This window comes from Medicago sativa, chromosome 3 (genome assembly GCF_051527215.1).
Source record: "Medicago sativa cultivar Bolivia chromosome 3, Bolivia_mono, whole genome shotgun sequence".
In the NCBI taxonomy this organism is placed as follows: domain Eukaryota; kingdom Viridiplantae; phylum Streptophyta; class Magnoliopsida; order Fabales; family Fabaceae; genus Medicago; species Medicago sativa.
In genome coordinates this window covers 28,605,021-28,625,989 of record NC_140751.1, presented here as the reverse complement: position 1 = coordinate 28,625,989, position 20,969 = coordinate 28,605,021, and the positions used below count along the sequence as shown (strand labels likewise).

The following is a 20,969-nucleotide window of genomic DNA, read 5'->3' as shown; positions in this document are numbered from 1 at the left end:
AAAAAAAAAAACCAGGTTGAATACATATCATTTACACTTCATCACCATCATCAAATCATATATTTTCCATATAATTACACATAGTCAAGTACACATCTTCCACATAGACTCATGCATGCAATGTTATAACTCGACTCTATATGCATAAGGTAATGAAGAATGCAACCACCAGATTCTCAACTGGCCATTCCTCTCCACGAGGGTTCACTGTATGGTCCGATGTGGCTCAACGAGGAGGCAAGCAATGCATCTCCTACATATGTTATGCTCAATAACATTCTCCAAATGTTACACCGCCAAACAGAAATGATCAAGGATTAATTTAGAAATGTGTTGTTTTCAAAAAGATGTGGAGAAAAAAATGTATTCAGGTTCCAAAAACAACCTGGCACAACCACAATAGCAATTTTCACAGTACAAGAAAACTACTAACATTCAAAAAGAAAATAGAAGCAGATTTTTACTTTTATTTTTGGCATTAACCCTCCGGTTCCTAGAGGAAAGGGGTCCTGGTAATCTAGAGTCTGACCGTGAGGTAAGGATAGCCGGGCCAAAAATTGTTCCACCTAGGAATCGAACTCAGGTTCTCCCAAACGATTCATCCTCGGTGAAGCTCATTAACCACTTGAGCTCAGTTGCTTGGTTAAAATAGAAGCATATTAAAAGCTAAGACAAATATAAATAATGGAGTTTTAAAGGCATACGAAACATAAGATTTGATGAAGTCAGAAATAACTCAAGAAATCCACTCTAGTTTATACAAAGCATACATACAATGACAAAAGTTTTTGGTCTTGCATTATTTTCTAGTAGTATTTGGTAAGACACATAATGGTGAAAGTGAACTACTATTCTTTACCCTTGTTTGCCCCATCTTTAAGAAACCGCGAAAACCAATACGCAGAAGACTTTGGGTGCCTGGTGAGTCCATTTTTGTAATCTACATAGACCAATCCGAAACGTTTGGTATAACCTTGAGCCCATTCGAAGTTGTCCAGTAATGACCATGCAAAGTGTCCTCTCACATCAGCTCCATCCCTGTGCATTCAAATGATATACAAAACTTTAGGCGTGTTTGATTAAGATTCTTATACTGTTTTGAAGTTCAAACAATTTTACTCGATCAGTTGTTATGTTATGCTGGTGAAAACTGTATTTGGTAGTCATGTGAAAATTGTATATTTAGTGTTCCCTTAATTTTTTTATCCTCTTCTCAAAATCATGTATAGATCAGAAAGGCTTTTATGATTTTCAATGTACAACGACCAAGTTTCTGACCCTGTTCTAAACTTTCAATGTTTTTAAGCAAATAGGTCAATCATCAATTCTTTCAAAGTTTATAACTATTTATCGAAAAAAACAATTTCAAATTCTCAAAATTGTATCGTTATGAACTTGTTTAGTGACGGACATATGGATATTAAGGTTCAAAGAAAACATTAAACCATGAAATAAATGAGGAATGCAAAAAATCAATATTTAGTTAAGTGAGATCACAAGGTATAACCATATACTTCGTTTTTATATTACTTATTATTATCACACCATATCAGCTAGGGAAAGACTACTTGCTGCGCAAGTAATCATTACAGTTAGACAATTAGTTAGAGAACGATTACTTGTGCAACAGGTAATCATTAGATAGTTAAGAGTTAGTGATTTTCTGTTTGTTACACATGATAAGCTAACATAGAGACACTTAGTTAGAGAATGATTACTTGTGCAACAAGTAATCATTAGATAGTTAAGAGTTAGTGATTTGTGTTTGTTACACATGGTAAGCTAACATAGAGATTAGAGACACTCTTGTGTATATATACAACTTGTACCAGCTTGATTGATTTATGAGAAATCTATTTCCATTCAATTCTCTCTATTCATATACTCGTTAATTTGAAAAATAAATAGGTTTAACTCATAGATGAGGTGTGTTTGAGAAGAAATTGGAAATCTTACTTTATAGCCTGCGCAAGTGATGCAAGATATCCCTTGTAATAGAGAACTCGCAGTTTGTCATCTAGCATCTCATTTAGTGGCAAGCTATCATTGTCTTCATCATCCATACCTGTTAAATGGAAAGACAGCCTTATAAATACGAGAACCATTTTATAAAGTTCTGGTCCAGTCATATAAAATCTGTTTATCATCTATTAAATCAGAGCCGCAGATCCTATTGTTGACATATCTTCAACCTTATGCTATCTAATCAGGATTTTGCCATGCCAGTCATATTCCTAGGTTGCAGCTCTCAAAATACACATTGCATCCACTCTTCCTTGTTGAGCCATATAACATAACTCACACTCGTCCATTTACACATATTTCCGTTCTTTTTTATAGTTCACGATTATTTCAGACTTAATAACGTATATACTTTCAATATCCATTCATTTGAGAGACAAGTTAGAAACAATACATAACAGGATAAATTGGTGTATATTAATAAACGATAGAAGGGGACAAAAGGTAAGAAAAGTGATACATTTTGGTTCTACACAAATGGGTTGGAATCAAAGAAAATAGAACAGAACATGTAGGAAAAAAGTGATACATTTTGGCTTTACATAAATACTGGCACCAAAGAGAACAAAACATAAAAGGCGGTTCTGTTTCATTATACGTACATGCCAAACACTACAGAAGATTCAAGAGATATATAGACAAACACATGATTTCTCCCTCAATTTTCTATCGAGTGGTTCATTCCCTATTTGTTTTCTAAAAGTGGACAAGAAGGAAAAGAAAGTCACATACCATTCTCGGTGACATATATCGGTGCAGCATATTTTTGCGATATGTAATTAATAATCTTCCGAAGACCCCAAGGAACAACATATAGCCACTCTGATGCTGCCTGTTATATGCACATAGAATATAAACTTGCATCTTTGGTCTTGTCTCTGTGTGTGTGTGTGTATATTACAATACACCGACAGAGAGACATAGATGGTATATACCTTCTCACCAATGAGCTCCCCTCCTTCCCATTCAACTGTGAAAAAACAGCTCAATCATCAAGGAAGATTCATTTTGGATATATAGTTTAGAAAATTCTACGAAAATCGAATTATTTACCAATTCTGTCCAGCTGTTGTGCCTTGTCGTAATGACATTCTTCGGTGCTTTCTGTCGCATGTGAAATTAACCTCGTTGTATAGTGATTTAGGCCAATGAAGTCCAAAGAATTCAAAAGAAATTTTTTATCCTCCTCCGAGAATTTGGGAAGTCGGTCTCCAAGTCGTTCACGCATAACTTCAGGATAGTCTCCATAATATAGTGGATGCAAGAACCTGGTTAAGAATATATTCTATCATAAGCATGCATCTTACACCAAGGTTAAATATCCTCAACCTTCAATTTCTAGTGTTCACGAGCATCGAAGAAAAACCAAGACCTTTTGCTGTTTTGAGTTTAATATTTAGAGAATAGAAGAAACTAGAAGAGCATTTCCAACGTTAAACGCAAAAATGTATGTATACCTTTGTAAGTTTGTGTCCACACATCTTCATGCATTTATATCAAGTGGAAAATCTATGGAAATCTTATGAAAACTAATAATATAAAACAAATGTATGTATAGGAATTACCAGCCAAGACGAAAATCTAGGTGTCTCGCAGCAGCGGATTTATCTTCAATCTTATCAGAGTTTGGCTCTGCCCATTCAGAGTCTACAACCAGCCCCACTTGTCCCCCTTGCTTATCCTGGAACATCAAGAGAATAAAGTTTTACCTCAACTATTGTGCAAACCTTATAATAAAACTGTGCACGCGAAGTTATGATATTAATGAGGGTAGTTGCTATATAGGATGATTGAAAATATATTCTTCGACAGGAGACCGTAAAAAAATATAACAGACAAAACAAAATTAACATAATCTAACAAGTAGAAAAAAATACAGTGTTTGACCTTGTACTTGCTTCGGTAAATGGAAACAGCTGCTGCATGGGCCAAGATTTGATGATGTGCTGCTAAGTATGGTTCTACTGATCTATTTTGACTTCTTCCAGGAGCATTAACTCCAGCATCATACCCACCAACTGCGGTTTGAAGGGGCTCGTTAATAGTAATCCAGTTTTTCACTTTATCGCCAAAACTTGCAAAGCAAGTATCTGCATAGACTGCAAAATATTCTCTGCAACATGCCACATATGTACACTGCATTCAGTAATAGAATATTGGAAATCAAACATGAATTTGAACACTTTTATCAATAAACATATTTATCAAAAAATTTAGAGGTAAGGTCCAATAACAAATTAAATATATACTTGGCATCAGATACTTCGTAAGGAAGCTTCTAACCATACTCAGTTAGATGATACCTACATGATTTTTTTATTCAACCACATCATAACCTTTAATACTTTCAAGCACATCATACAAATCAATTTTTGCATTATCTAGAAAGAAATATATAGTAAAATAAAAAAATAATAATAGTTAATTAGATGATACCTACATGATATTTTTATTCAACCATCCTCCCATTGACTCATCAAGATGCAGTGGAAGATCCCAATGGTACAAAGTTACAAAAGGTTGAATACCTGTGGGAAATGATTAATATATATGGTTGATAGAAGAGATAAAAATATTAAGGCAAAGCAGGTTTTTGTAGACAATACCTTTTTCAAGAAGAGCATTGATAATGTTGTTGTAAAATGTTATGCCTTCATCATTGACATTGGTTCCTAAGCCATCTACACCCATAAAACATTGCAACATAATAAAATGAAATCTAAAGATTCTGTAATTATCAATAGCACGACAAACCAAATCAACATATTAATGTAAGAAGTAAGAACTGTTATCGTATATGTAAAACCTAAAAATAATGGTTTTAGGGACAAGGCGAACGATGTTATTATCCTCAAAACATTTAGCAATCTTGATAGATTAATAAGAAATTAAAAAAGAAACTCTGTAGTGTGAGAGTATGGGGTGAAAATTGTAACAAACTAGCCATGTAGCAGGTTAGTTAGAATGGGAATATGTGAACGATGTAAGTAGTGGATAATTAATTTGGTAAAGGTTTGGAGCCATTTGGCTTGGGAGGTTCCGGATGGTTTAAGTCTGTTAGTTTCTCTTCTTTCTTTTCTTGTAGTTTCTGAGCTTAATTTCGTAGTTCATGGAGTTGTATTCCATATTTCTTGTGCAGAGTTTACGGTACATATCACGCGTTCTCAACAGTTCTCGCACCATCTCCTATATTAGTCAACAACTTGTTTAAGGAGTCATCATTTCTTACCAGTAGTGTGTGTCACATTTTTTATCAGATTTCAAATGAGACACAAGAAATTTGCACATTACATATCCTTTCCTATGGTAAAGCCTGTGTATTCCCTGCTTCATTTTTATTTTGCTATACGTAACACTATTTTCTTTTGAGAAATTTGCACATTACATAGTCCTCCCCACTGTATAAAAAAATTGCACTCTCTCCTATCTGGCGGTAAGACGAAAAAATGTTATATTTTATGGAAAGACCTTTTCTTTTACTTTAAAATTTGAAAAACCTCTCCTATCTTTTTTACTTTACCATCTTATCGGTTGGGCCAAAGCAATTCCCTCCCAGAAACAACTTAATTTACGCCTTTAATCAACTGTTGTAAACATGTCTTTATGAGCCAAAAGAGGCAAATATTAACTATTGACCATGTATTGATGACGGAGGAGTTGATAAACTTCTAGGCTTAAGGCTCTCATGGACATGGAAATAATTTAACTAACACTGAACCATATAAAGAAGATATGTATTTAGAATTCATCACTAATAAAACATACCAGGGAAAATACGAGACCAAGAAATTGAAAATCTGTAAGCGTTGAAACCCAACTTGGCTATAAGATCAATATCTTCCTGGTCACATAGTTACATTAAGAAAGTTAAAATCTGAAATTTACGTGCACGACATGATCTTGACAGTTACAGACATAATAGTAAGATACAAAAAAGTACAAAAATTGAATATCACTTTCACGCATTCGTGCTCAAAAATAGACTCTATGGGGAGAAAATTAACCAGTCCTGTAAAGCAACATTTAAATGCAAGTATTAATTTCTAATCCAAAATCAATCTGGAAAGACAATATGTACAACTTCAAAAATCTTTCTTCACTTGGTTGAATCAGCTACATAGATTAAACGACATCATATACGATGATAATAACTAAGCAAAAGACTAATGCTAGACAATTTGCATACACAATATTTAGGCAAAAGAAAGATATCACTGACCTTATAACGATGATAATGATCAACTGCTACATCGCCATTGCTTTTGTCGAGTATTTTTCCTACCAAAACAACACACAAATAGTAAGTAATGAAGCATCAAGGAGCACAATTTGAGGAAATTGAGGAAATCATTCACATACCTTCAGTATAAGCATAGGCATCCCATATACTAGGACCTCTACCACCCTCCTTGCTAGCACCTTCTATCTATAGAAATAAGCAACAAGTTATAGTTTCAGAGAAAAATTTACTCGGATCCATATAATCGCCTACCAATACCATTACTCATTCGAGCAATAGTTAAAAACATAGGATTAACAACAGAATAATTTGTTATTAACTTTTACAAAAGTATAGGATCAATCAACAATGGAATAATTTAACATAAAAATTAGAAACATAGAAAACCGTGGATAGGTTAGAATAACACAGAAGAGATCGTCTAAGTCTTGTTATATGCATCTTTGGTGCAAGTTAAGAACAGAACAAAACAAGACAAAAAGTATATATAAAATGCAGTGTCATTTTGTTCCACAAAAACAACTATAACAAAGAGAGAGCAAAAGCAAAGAAATTAAAGCAAGCTCAAATTAACATTTTTTTCACAACAGAGTAATAAATAATCAACAGTAAATCTTCAATTTCGAGATCAAGATAAATGGACTCGCATTGCATCAATACCCGAAAGTTCAAATTTCAAGCTCGCTATTTTGAAATTATAATTAAATAAAAAGATGGTTGTCGTGCAAAAAAAAAAAAAAAAAACTAAAAGGACAGTCTATTACAAACGTTAAACATAAAGACTCCGGATGTATTTGACCTTTTAAAATATTAAATGTCTTTTACAAAGTCAAAGACTAATTCAGTGATTCATCAAGTTAGCATCATGCACCAAATCATCGAAAAAGCATCAATAGTTTAGAGATCAAATTGAAAGTTTAGCAAATAATGAATGTGAATCTGCATTGAGACAGTGTACCTGATAAGCAGAAGTGGCGACTCCGAAGACGAAGTCAGAAGGGAAGTCACTGCGTGAGACTTCTTCTTGTCCTTCTTTCTCAAAACCATTTTCTCTCAGAAATTCTTCTTTCTTTACCATTCTGAAACTCCTTCAATGATCACAGCTACTCTACTTTTCTTCTCTTGTTTGATTATGAATCATCAACACAAATGTGAGAGGATCCATCACGTATATAATAGTAGCGAGAAAATTAATATTTAAAATTTTTGTTTGACCTTTTTCTCCAATACATTTCTCACACATATTATTATATGATAACATTGTTAAGTGAACGGCCTGCCTTGCACGCAAACAAAGATGGTGAGAGAAGAATATTAAAAAACCAGAAAGTGTATTTGGACTGAACTATCATTTCCTATAAAGCCCGGATACTCCGAAACGGAGACGTATCCGTATCAGACACCGATACTCCACGGATACTCGCAGATACTCACCCACGAAGTATCAGAATTAATTATTTTAATTTTAAAAAAAAATATTTTATCGGATACTTACATGATATTCCAGACATACACAACTATACTTATAAGATACTTCACTGATGATACTTATCCTAGCAAAAGATAAACGGTGAAAAAGTGAGACAATGTTGTAAAAATTCAGTAGAGATGTATATGATTCAATTTTAGATATGCATAAATAGAATTGTTTCTCAATGAACCATTTCAAATTATACTTCGTGTGGATGAATGTATCGAGAGAGAGGTGATTTAGTTAATCAACATTATATAAAATTTGTGTTGAGTTTTTTTAACAATGTTTCTCTTGATATCCCTTCATATGAAAATATAATATGGCTTATAAAATAACTTTGCATTTTTTATTTTGATCACGTGTATTATTTAAAAAAAATATGTTACTTTTACAATAATATAATAATAATAATAATAAAGAGTAATCAATGTTCTTTTTGAAGAAAAAGAGTAATCAATGATTTATTTTCTTCAAGTATTTTACATACATATAAGTTTTAATATAATTTTTTTTAACATATCCTAACCATATCGTATCGTAAATTTAAAAAAAAAAAATCGCGTATCCAAGTATCTGTATCGTATCGTATCCGCACCCATATCCGTATCTGGGCTTTATAGCCCATTTTTCATCCTCAAAAACGTAGCTTATTAGATAATAATTATCATTTTTTTCATTTTTTCTGTATCAAAATAAATATTACTTTAATACATTATTGTAACATTTTTTCCTTTTATATATCCTTATTTATTCTATTTCATTTAATTTCATTAACTATAACTGATAAAAGTATTTTAATAATTTATACTAATTTTAGTATTTAAATCAATAAACTTAATAAATGTCTTAAGAACTGTACAAAATTCAAATGTGGCAATTAATTTGAAGCAGAGGGAGTATTCTAATGCGGTTGTGTTAGTATTTGTATTTGAAACAAAAACATTGATTGTTATGAAAATTAGAGATATCTCTTATGTGTATGACTCTATTATAAATGAGTCAATTGTTTGGCCCAATAACTAATGGGTATTGATAGACAATTTTGGGGTACAAAGGACAAAGAAAATTGCTCTTCTCTCATCAAGATTTGTTCATCCCCATATAAAATGGCTAAAATAGCCTTCACGCAGGTATTAAACGCAATGTGACTTAAGTCATGCTGGTGTTAAACCCAGCGTGACTTAACTCACGTTGATTTTGTGTCCACAACCAGAACAATTGTTTTAGCATTTTTACCTAATTTCAATCATTCATTCATACTTCCATACATCCATTCATTCATTTCCATTCATGTTTTCATCATTCAGTCAATCATACATTCATTCATTCATTCAATCATACATTCATTCAAAATTTAAATACACAAAATAAACCGAAAATTAACCAAAATGTTATAAAATAACGCAAACGCGCAAATGTAAACATATTACATCCATATCCGCCAAAGTGTCATAAAAACATTTAAATATATACAAATGTCGCGAAGACACAAAAAAAAAAAAAAACTTAATCTTGTTGTGGACTATGACTCATACTCCTCTTCCGCGGAACCGACACCTCTTGCAGAATGTTATACTCGGACCGGAGCCCTCCATAACGCCGAGAACGAGTGGATTTGAAGACACATCAGGAATCTCCATAGCACCTTCCACTATACGCCTGATGTTGTCGATGATCTAGAATGGGTCGGGAGGCTGTCTGGCCCACTACTGCTCAACAATAACCTTCTCGAAGGGAGGGACAGGAGCTGTGTAGTCAGCAACGGGCGCAGGGGCGATCATCATAGGATGTGATACATGGTAGAACCATTTGATGTACCCCACCTCATGCTTCCACACCTTGTCCTCCAGGACCAAATCACCCCTCTTCTTCTACCTAAGGACATGGGCAACAAATTCCATGAAGGCCATAACCACATCCGCTGGCGCAAGATCCCCAATCATCGCAGGAGGTATGGGAATGGTCTGACATAGCTGTACTGCCACAGAACCCGCTCCGGCAAGTGACGGCACATCCTGTCTTTGCCGCCCATGATCCATCAGGAGTACCAGCATATGTCCCAAAAAGGTGTTAGGTCTTGCCAACATTGGTATGACCTCCAGATGACATTAGGCCTCTGTAGTGTCCAGGATCAGTATAGCTCCTGGTAGGTTTCCATCTACCCACAAGCGGGTCAGCACGCTAGTACACTAGCTCACGCTTCCTCAGAATGAGCTGCTTGAAGTGCGCCATAATCCATCCCTACAAACACAAAGAGACAAATTTATACCAGCATAAGTATCATACAAACAACTATTCATTTATCATCCCCTAAAAAAATAAGAAAAAAATATATTACCACAAGCAAGGTCATTTAACCACCAACGGCGCTAACAACTGAGTTGGAGGTAACAGAAAGCTCCTTATACAGGAAAGCAAGTGTCATTCCGCACCATGACCAGTCGACCAACCTGTTCAAATCTTGAAGCGTAAGCAGCCATAGCATATTAACTCTTTTGTGCCTCATTACATTGTAACCCCAGCAAGAAAAAAGATTAACTCTTCTGTTGTTCTTTTTTTTTAAAGAAGCTAAAATGGAATTTATTTAAAACACAAAGAATCCTAGCAAGCACAAGGAATGCTAGGCTAGGAGACTTAAAAGCAATACAAAAGAAAAGTGCACCGTATACATACGGAACAGCCAAACAAAACCCCATGTATCAAATACAAACTTCTACAAACAAACAAACAAAAAACACCCTCCACTGAGGGCCCTCTTCTGTTGTTCTTGTCGGCAAAAATGGTGTAGCCAAGCAAGAGCAACAAAAATGTCTTAATGCAGGCGATCCTAACAGCACTCTTCTCCTCCTCCTCCTCGTCTGTTGCAGGCTCCACCAGCTGATTACACCTATTTAACAGTCTTTCGTAACACCTCTTCAGATTAATGTAACTGACATACCCACCACATTGTTTTTCACCTTAGCCTTCGCCTCCGCCTTTGCAAAACCTAGCTCCTCCTGCAGCAAGTCAATGCCCTGGTCATGAGATAACTCCTCCTCCTCCTCAATGAGCCTCCCAATGATAAGGATGTATAGAAGACACGCCACATCTTCTAGTGTGACATTCATCTCCCCAACGGACAGATGGAAGCTGCTGGTGTCCTCATGCCATCTCTCCGACAAGGCATAAACGAGCCCGTAAGTGATGTTGTCATACCCAGTCTTAAGGAGGGGGACAAGACCAAAATCATTCACCGGCTCCCAGAAGCAGTCATTTGCTTCTCCTGGCGCCAGCACTGTCAAGTTACTAAGCCTAAGCTTCTTCCCGTGCGAGACACCGGTCACCTTATGCGACTTTTGAAACTGAAATACAAAAAATATAAACAAACAACAACACCGTTAAAAAAATAATAAGTAAATAAATATGACATATTCTAACATAAATTTTAATTCTTAAATGAACCGCGTAATTTAAATTATTATGCGTCAATTTAAATGAACGTGCGTAATTTAAATGAAATAAAACATCATTAAAATAACACATCATTAAAATAAAATAAAACAATTAAACTTACTTTGGGACCCGTAGCCTGCATGCCACATGTTTACCGAAGTTCGGTAGAAGCGACAGCCATGCGGTCCGACCTCGAACTCCATCCTCTGCTCATTCTCAGACTCACCCTCGGTGAGCCTGCTCATACTGAGGCTGATATGCCTCATGCTGATGCTGAGGTTGATACGCCTCATGCTGATGTTGATACTGCGTCGGGTCCACTATCTGGGACGCATCCGCCTATGACGATGATCCCTCCGCATCATCAGCCCTACCACACCTCGTGCCCCTTCCTCTCTGTCGACCAACCTAAGGAGGGCGTTGTGCCACCTTTTCTCTCTATACACTCCCTGTAGCAGACTCCCTCCCTGATTTAAGTTTATCAGCCCTCTGAAAAATATCTACAAAACATTTCAAAAAGCAAAAAATCAATGATTTATTTCATACGGACATTGTGTCATTTCTAACTATTCAACTATAACATTTAAATTTTGGCAGTGTCATTTCAGTCTGTAAACTACCACATTGTAGTCAAACTAACTATAATCAACAATAACAAACCAATTACTAGCTAATTTCATCATTAACGACTCAAAAAACAAACAAAATTTCATTGAGACATTTTATCAAACACTAGAGTTCAACACAATTTCTAACAATTCCTAAACTCTAACCTACCACATTTCAATCAAACCTACTCTAATCAACTTCTAAACAACAATTTATAACTTAATTCATCAAAAAAAACTAACATGCAAACCAAATTTATATAAACCTAAAATTAAAAATTTCTCCAAAAATACCAAAATTTAAACCAAAAAAGGGCAATGCAAATACTTACTTGATTTTGTGGGAGAAATTGAGTTTGAATGGCGCAAGAATGACGAAAATCGCACTTTGTGATGTTTTTGAAATGTTTTGCAAATGACTATTATGTTTCTGACTTGTTGTGTTATAACCGCACGCAGCGTGACTTAAGTCACGCTGGGTTTATAATCTGCATGAGATAACTAACGATGTGTGAGTTAACTCACGCTGAAAAGGATGTTGTAGACTTTTATCCCATTGGTTTTTCTGGTAAGATTTTTAACAAGGTAGCCCACGCTCAAAAGGATGTTGTAGACTTTTTACAAAGATTCTAAATAGGCATATCATTGATACTCGACAGACATACGAAGGTATATGTTATGCTTTGATGCCAATTAATTATTAGGACAAACAATTGGTCCATGTATCCATATTCTTGTATTCTATATTCTCGTATTTCTCTTTAAATAGGGTTCATTTGTAATAGAGCTACAAAATAAGAGAAATTGAAACTCTCACTTTTCTCTCTTTATGTCCATGATCTCTATTTTTCACATCATTGATATAACTATGTTATGGGTGGTTCACCAAGGGTGGATGCCCATTAGTTAATAGTCCAAACAATTGGCTCATTTATCCATATTCTTGTATTTTCATATATATTTAATTTGTATTTTCCTATAAAAAGGGTTCATTTGTAATAGAGTTGTACACATAACAGATATTGAAACTCTCACTTTTCTCTCGTTCTCTTCACCATCTCTGTTTTTCATAACATGTTATCAACACGCTTTAATAACTTTAAAAGGTATACAACTCTTCTTAATTTATTTTAATATTTCAATTAGTTTAATTTTTGTATCGATGATTATAAGTTACATTGTTACAATTACATCAATTGGAATTAGTGCATTATAGATACACATTATCGTTATTATGCAAGTTATATAGTGTTTATTTATACTAAATTCCAAAGTCATTCATCCTAGAAGAATTGCACAAGAGATTGATGACATTAAATATAGTTCTTGAACGACTTAAGAAAATCGCAATTTTATTCTCTATGAACTCTTGTAGAATTCAAAAAATAACGCATCCTTAAAGCATTGCTTAAATATTTGTTTTCATTATTTAGAGCTGTAAAAACTCAAAACAAGTTTTATTGAATAATTCAAGAGTGATGCATCCAATAATATTTGCTTTGCACGAATTAATTGATTAGATTTACTCCCTCCGTTTCATAATACTTGTCCATTTTGGAGAATAATTTTGTTTCGCAATACTTGTCACTTTCAAGTTTCAATGCAACATTAATTATTGTCTTGTCAATAATACCCTTCTATATTTATTGTAGAGACAGAAAAAATAGAATGAAATAATAAATGGCTAAGGGAATTATAGAAAACACACACATAATTTCATCAAAAATAAGAAAATTTATTTGGTTTCTTGGTTATTGCAATTTCTCCAAAATGGACATGTATTTTGAAATGGAGGGAGTATCATTAAGTTCTTGAAGAACTCAAGAATTTAATAGTTATACATCCATCATCCTTAATGTTTATTTTAATCTTGTGCATGTGTTACTATGCCAAAAGAAATTATGTTTATTTTTTATATTGTGTATTATTTATTGCATGAGTAATTACAATTTTTTATTTAATTTGTATTTTAATCTTGTATTGGCCTTTGAACTTTATTATTTGTTGATTAAATTATGCAATGTTTTTTTTGTTACACTTACATTATGCAATGTTTAGAATTATTATTAGAAAAAGTTAATAATTCTAAACATTGTGCAATGTTTAGAATTATTAACTTTTTCTAATAATAATAACTCTTGTACGTTCCTTCAATAAAATATTAACTCCTATACGTTAGGCAATAACACACCTACATAATAGTAATAAGAGTTAATTATTTATTATTTTTTAAAGTTTTTTTTTAAAATTCGTTTTGGACATTAGATAATAGCTATTCATTACGGAGATATTGTTTTCTTCACGACTTTTCTCTTAAAATTTTATTAGTTATATTTCATCTAACTTGTTTAATCTTACAATTTGATAATAGCATTAAAAATATCAAATCTTTCCAAATATCACTTTGAAGTTTTAAAATATGAAAATTTTCACATTTCTGGAAAGAATTATTTGACTTGGGTTGCAGATGCTGAAATGTATTTAGCTCTATAAGAGAATGAAGATGTCATCAAATATAGAAAGAAGGCATCCGATCAACAAAAGGGAAAAGCATTGATATTCCTTCATCACCATATTCATGAAGATCGTAAGAATAAATATCTTATTGTGAAATATTCACTTGTGCCATAGGATAAATTAAAAGAAAAATATGAGCACATAAAAGCCATTATTCTCTCAAAAGCTCATTATAATTAGATGCACTTGCGTTTGCATTATTTTAAAACAATAATTGCTTATAATAATGCGGTATACAAAATCACTTTTTAATTAGAGTTTTGTGGAGAAAAAGTAACAAATCAAGATTTGTTAAAAAAAAAGCATTCCCAACTTTTCACGTATCCAATGACTACTGCAAGAACAATATCGAGAAAAGAGGTTTAAGAGATATTCTAAATTGATTTCTAGCAAAACAATTAGTTTTTAATGAAAAAATCATGAAGCGCACCCCACTAGTGATGATCCATTCACATGTGAATGGATCACAACATAATCATTTTGGAAAAGCTCGTGGTCACAGTTGTGGTCATGCTCATAACCGTAATGGAAATTTCAAAAATTCTTTTTTTTCTTTAGAAGTGGAAAAATAATGAAAAGAATAAAAAATTGAAAGGTACATAGATTATCAAAACAAATGAGAATATTTGTTATCAATGTAGAAGCAAAGGTCATTGGTCTCATACATGTGGTATACCAAAGCATTTGGTTGACCTTTGTCTCAATCCATAAAGAATATTCATATTTGTTTTGATCCTTATTCACACCTTTTTTCTTTTCATTACTTCCACACGACTACGATCAAGAACTTGTTCAAAATTATTTTGGTGTGATGCATTCGCTTCTAGGAATAGAACAGCAACAGTGGGGTGAACCTCATGATTATTTTATTAAAAGCACATTGATTTGCTCAACCACAAGAAGAAAAGAAATCAATCCAAAATTTTTCGTAAACCCCTTTTTCAATACAAAGAAAAGTTGAGAATGTTTTTCTAATAGATCTTCATCAGTTACCTATTATCCTAACAACTCTGGATAAGAAGTGATTTGTATACAACAAAAGTATAAGCATTTAATAATTTAAAATCTTTCAAACACTAGTGCATCAAATTATAATGAGATTTCAAAATAAGAATGACTTTTAGGTGCTCATATTTTCTTTTAATTTAGTCTAGAGCACAAATGAATCTTTCATAATAGGATATCATTCTTAAGATCTTCATTAATATGTAACTAAGGAAATATCAATGTCATGCGTTTAGTTGATCAAATGTCTTATTTTCTTATTTGATGACATCTTCATTTCCTTTCACAGCTAAATACATTTCAACATCTACAACCCAAGTCAAATAATTCTTTTAAAAAATGTCAAGAACTTTAAAATTAATTTTTGAAAGGTTTGATATTCTTACTACTATCAACAAATTGTGAGGTTAGTTAGCTTAGATAAAATACAACTACTTAAAGAGAAAAAATCTTAGCAAAGATAAAAGACATGAAGAAAATAACATCCTCATAAAAGACATGAAGAAAATAACATCCTCATAATGAATAGTCGTTATCTAACCTACAAAAGTGAATTGGAAAAAAAATACTTTTAAAAATAAAAAAAATGATAAGTAATATTACCTCATATTTACTATTCTTTAGATACCTTATCACTTACAAGAGTTATTATTATTATTATTATTATTATTATTATTATTATTATTATTATTATTATTATTATTATTATTATTATTATTATTATTATTATTATTATTATTATTATTATTATTATTATTATTATTATTTTATCACAAAAACAGTTATTATTATTACTATAAAGAGTTAATAATTTTAAACATGTCATAATGTAGCCGACATAATGATAATAATAATTAAGTTCAAAGGATATTACAAGATTAAAATGCATATTAAAGAAAAAATTATAACTATTTACATTAAAATACAATCGATCACAAGATTAAAATACAATAAAAACACATTGAAAAATAATGAAAACAATTATGTAAAGAATTGAGTTTTTACCGATCAAAATAATAGAACAATGATTTTTTTTAGTTATTTAAGAAATATATTATAGGTAGGATCATAGTCTTGTGCAACCTTTCTCAAAGCATGAATATGAAAATTAGTATAATTTTTTTTGAAAGGATGAAAATTAGTTTAATTAAACACTATATAATGTGCATCTATAAGACTTTTTTTCTTTGAAGGATGCATCTATAAGACATTGATGAATATAACCGTGTAGCCTATAATATTCAATACAAAAATTAAAAATTATTTTACATATTTAAATTGATTAAGAAAAGTTACATACCTTCTCAGCTGATGAGCAATTTGGAGGGCGCTCGAGGAATTTAGATCTGCATCATGAAGAGTGTTGAAAAAAATAACATCAATCAACAAAGTAAAAACCAAAATTTGAACAAAAAGCAACAAAACATTGAAGAAAATAAATTGAGATTTAAGAGAAACGAAAACAAATATTAGGATGATGATGTAGTAGAAGAAAGACAGAGAATGGGGTTCAAAACTTCTAATAGGTTTCAATAATTTAATAAAATGAAACGGTTTTTCTTAAAAGGAAATAAACCTCAATTTAATTGATAATAATAATAGGAAAATGCTACTTCTCAAGAAAAATAGCTTCAAGAATTTTTCAAGACACAGTTGGCAAATTTTAATTGGATGATTTATTTGTCCACTTCCTATTTTTCAGCCACACCTCCTTGAATTGTGGCAAATAGTGCATTGTGATTGGCTATTCTTTATTCTTGAAGAATTCTTGATGTTATTTTTCTAGAGATATAGCATTGCTCATAATAATATACCCTATCAAGGGAAATTACAACCATCCTAGGACATGCATAATATATGTAAGGCCTGAGTTTCAAACCCGGTCATCACAAAAAAAAAATATATATATATATATATATATATATATATATAATTTAGGGTTAAATATGTTTTTGGTCCCTATAAATATGTCAACTTTTCGTTTTAGCCCCTCTAAAATTTTCCTTCAACTTTTGGTCCCTATAAAATTTTCAATCACTACTTTTGGTCCCTATTTTCAACTTAGTTTATGTATTTTTTAATGAAATTGTGCAGAAATGTGTAAAATATTCTAAAACAATTTTCTGAAAAAAAATTAGAATTTTTTAACAAAACACAAATTAAATATGAATTTTTAACCGTAAAAAATATTAAAATTCATATTAAATTCATGTTTTGTTAAAAAAATTTAAAATTTTTTTGAAATGATTCTTATAATATTTTGAATTTTTCTGGAAAATTTTATTAAAAAATACGAATTCTACATATGAGTTTACTTTAAAAGAGGGACCAAAAGTGAAGATTGAAAATTTTATAGGGACTAAAAGTTGAAGGAAAATTTTAGAGGAACTAAAACGAAAAGTTGACATATTTATAGAGACCAAAAACATATTTAACCTTATAATTTATGAAATTACACAACTGTTTCCACTGTGTTGTCACGCGTTTCTGGCACAAAAGTAGTCAGCACACGTTTTTTTATGGGTCCCATTTGTTATACCCTAATTTTGGACCTAAAAATACTTGTTTAATTTTTCTTTTCTTGCATTATAAGTCATTTGATATGTCCCTGATCAATTGCATCTTTCTCTGCATTTTATTTCAATATTATTTGCAAAATTCACATAAAAGGGTATTTTAGTCATTTCCTGCATTCAACTCATTTTAATCTTTGAAAATTGTTTGAGTCTTTCCTTGTTTCAATCTCATGTCGAAATTCATTTCAAAAAAATATCAGTTAGGTCATTTTTTAGTCAATTTAGCCCTAGGGGCATTTTAGTCATTTCCTGTGTTAAAATTTCTTTCAGTCTTTTAAAAATTTGGTTGAGTCCTTTCAAATAGTTTGAATAAGTCTTTGTTTCTTTCTATGTCAAAACCCTTTCCAAAAATTGCGTTTGGAGTCATTTCGAGTCAGTTTTGCCCCTAGGGGCATTTTAGTCTTTTCATGTGTTAAAACCCTGTTTAAATTCTAAAATTTGTCTCTGGGTCTTTTAATTTGTTCGAATAAGCTCTTGCTTTAATCCCTTGTTAAAAAATCATTTTAAAATTGCATTTGAGTCGTTTTTAGTCGTTTTAGTCCCTAGGGGCATTTTGGTCATTTCACATAATATCTCTGTTTCATTTTAATCTGCTTTGTTGTGTTTAATCGTCTCGCTTTACGTTAATTTTCATTTTTACTTTTTCAATTCAATTTTAGTTTAATTTTCATTTTAGTCCTCGTACTTTTGTTATTTACGTTTTAATCCCTTTTAAGTTTGTTAGAGTCCAAGTGCCATGTGTCCAAATGTTATTGGTCTTTAAAAGTTTGTTAGATCCAAGTGCCACATGTCTCTACCCTATTGGTCCAAGGTCAATGACTTAGCCTATATAAGTCAAACCATGGTCAATTTTTTTCATTCACCAATCATTTTCCAAAATTCACAAAAAAAATCATAAAAATTCTTCTCTCTTTTCTCTCTTTCTTTTTCACCACGTGCTCTTTTCTTTCTCCTCCCTAACTAACCCTCTCCACCATAACTAACTCTTTAACCACCACTCAACCACCATAACAACCCTCTCTCTCACCTCTAACTAACTAAAACCACCCTAAACCACCACAATCCTCCACCATAATCCACCATCATCCTCATCATTCAAGTCTCATAACCGAATCAAACAGCCACATTCATCAATTCATCAATCAACTCTTTCAATCCAACTCGGTTCCAACATTCCAAACTTGAAGAAAATCAACGAAGATTGGAACGGAATCAACGGCTTCGAATCGGAATCTAGCAACGAAGCTGATCGGAACAGAAGCAGATCGAACCAGCAAGTGAACGAGGCGAAAGAGAGTGTCGTCGAGATCGAAGAAGGCGAAGCAGGCCAAAACGTACAGGAGCAGAACCGAAACAAGAGGTAATGTTCACACCTGGTTTCTTTTTCTTCGAAGCAATTTCCGTTTTTTGATCGTAATTTCGGCACCTACGTCGCGCTTCTTTGAACAAGCAGCATCGAATTTGATTTTAGAGGAAAGAAAAGTCCAATTTGTTTCTGCTTACGTGAAACTCTGTTGTTGCTTTTCCGTTCACGTCGGTTCTTGGTTAAATTCGTTTACGGCGTTGTGTGCGTTCGTTCTCCGTCGTTTTGCTTTTGATTTGAATTTGCTTTAACACAATCATGTGCGTGAGTGCTTGAGATGATGGTTTTCGTACATGTGTGAAGTTTGTTTTGTGAAAAGAAGACGTGGAGGGAGGAGGAAATTGCAGCGATGCTGCTTTGGTTCGGAGAAGAAAGAGGTTCAGGCGGCGGCGCCGCCACCCATGGCCGGCCAACCGCCGCCGTAAATGTGGTGGGGAAGACGAGGCTTAGGACTGTGAGGGAGGGAGCCTGCGTGAAAATGTTGGAGAGAAAAGAGAGATTACAGCGTGTGTGTTATGAAGGAGAAAGGATCCAAGTCCACAACCCATGGGTCTAACCGACCCACTCCAAACCCAGCCCGTTTTCACTTGGATCTGGAGCTTACTTGGGCTTAAGCCTCTTTCTTGGCAGATTTCCTTTTTACTTGTTTTTTCTGCTATTCACATGTTGTTTATTGCTTTTCACCCCCCCCTGTTGTGCTTAAAACCTTATGAAAAAATCCAAAATAATTTGTTCATGCTCCTTGTTAATTTTGTGGTGACTTTGTAACGTTTTTGCACATGAAATTGATAAAAAAGGTGATGAGATGATTTCCTTGCTCATTTGTGATGATTAGTGTTAAAAGCTATGGAAAATTGCATGATTTCGACTCCAACTCTTGATACATGTTATTGATTGGTGATATGTGAATTTATGTTGAGTTTACATCTGTATTTGATGTGCTCTTACTGAATGTCGAGGTGTTGTGGTTAGTCGTTTGTTTTACAAGTCATAAAAAACGTTTGTTTGTGAAGATAAAAGTGTTAAAGGTGCCTAGGACATATCATGATCTTCAAGTTTGAGTACGAACTTGTAATTCTCACATTGTGGCTGCAATGAAACCTATTTGAAAATTGCTATGATGTGAGAATTACAAGGCATGTGCATATTGAGGTATTGTGATTAATCTCTAGCATACTTTACCACTTTACCTTTATTAATTTTCTCCTCTTGTTTGGTATTTTCTTGCCTATTCTTTCCTATATTGCATCTTGTTATACTAACATCCTTCTTCATGTTTCATAAGCATCTCATCTTGCATCTTCATCTCCTTTTTTGCAATTTAATTTGTACCAAGACTTCGAATGTAAAAAACTTAGGAATTCTTGTAATATTTTACTTTCATGTCATTTTTAATTCTTGGCAAAGAGGCCATAGAATGTATCTAGGATATGATGTAAAGGACAATGGACTCTAATAATGTACACCGACACAAGCACCGACACATGCACACACGCCACTTTAGATAAGTAGCTAGAATATGCATGTTTAGATGTATGTTTAGGATTGTATGTTTAGATGTATGCCTAGGATTTATACTTAGAAAAAACCAATTTTCCAAGCAAATGTGAATAACATCGCTCAAACCTTTTCCAAATAAACCTTGGGATCCAATATCCCATTGTATCTTCTTTTCCATTTTCTTAATCAAATTTCAATGAAAATAATCAAACTTTGACTTCTTTTGCAATTC

General features: G+C 32.8%; 1 protein-coding gene and 1 long non-coding RNA gene across 2 annotated transcripts; both read right to left on the bottom strand.

Annotated features, from left to right (window-relative positions):
- Window positions 1-678: 678 nt before the first annotated feature.
- Window positions 679-7,403, bottom strand: LOC146936936 (beta-glucosidase 42-like). The gene is made up of 13 exons (XM_085751487.1): window positions 7,221-7,403; window positions 6,382-6,448; window positions 6,242-6,300; window positions 5,788-5,863; window positions 4,629-4,703; window positions 4,463-4,550; window positions 3,910-4,135; window positions 3,588-3,703; window positions 3,076-3,290; window positions 2,958-2,992; window positions 2,755-2,854; window positions 1,957-2,065; window positions 679-1,038 (listed from the first exon to the last, which is right to left on the bottom strand). Exons 1-13 carry the CDS (start codon window positions 7,338-7,340, stop codon window positions 849-851), a joined length of 1,476 nt encoding a protein of 491 aa, XP_085607613.1. The 5' UTR covers window positions 7,341-7,403; the 3' UTR covers window positions 679-848.
- Window positions 7,404-10,288: 2,885 nt separating this feature from the next.
- On the bottom strand, window positions 10,289-16,809 carry LOC146936935 (uncharacterized). Its single transcript, XR_015030792.1, has 4 exons — window positions 16,599-16,809; window positions 12,109-12,264; window positions 11,290-11,668; window positions 10,289-11,077 (listed from the first exon to the last, which is right to left on the bottom strand). It is a non-coding gene; the product is annotated as an uncharacterized LOC146936935 (long non-coding RNA).
- Window positions 16,810-20,969: the final 4,160 nt, after the last annotated feature.

Excerpts from the sequence above, each read along its gene's own strand:
- LOC146936936 (XM_085751487.1), bottom strand. The coding sequence starts at position 7,340 with ATGGTAAAGAAAGAAGAATTTCTGAGAGAAAATGGTTTTGAGAAAGAA. Across the intron at positions 3,704-3,909 it reads TTTACCGAAGCAAGTACAAG|GATAAGCAAGGGGGACAAGT; the intron begins GTCAAACACTGT and ends TTGATGTTCCAG. Across the intron at positions 2,993-3,075 it reads ACAACAGCTGGACAGAATTG|TTGAATGGGAAGGAGGGGAG; the intron begins GTAAATAATTCG and ends GTTTTTTCACAG.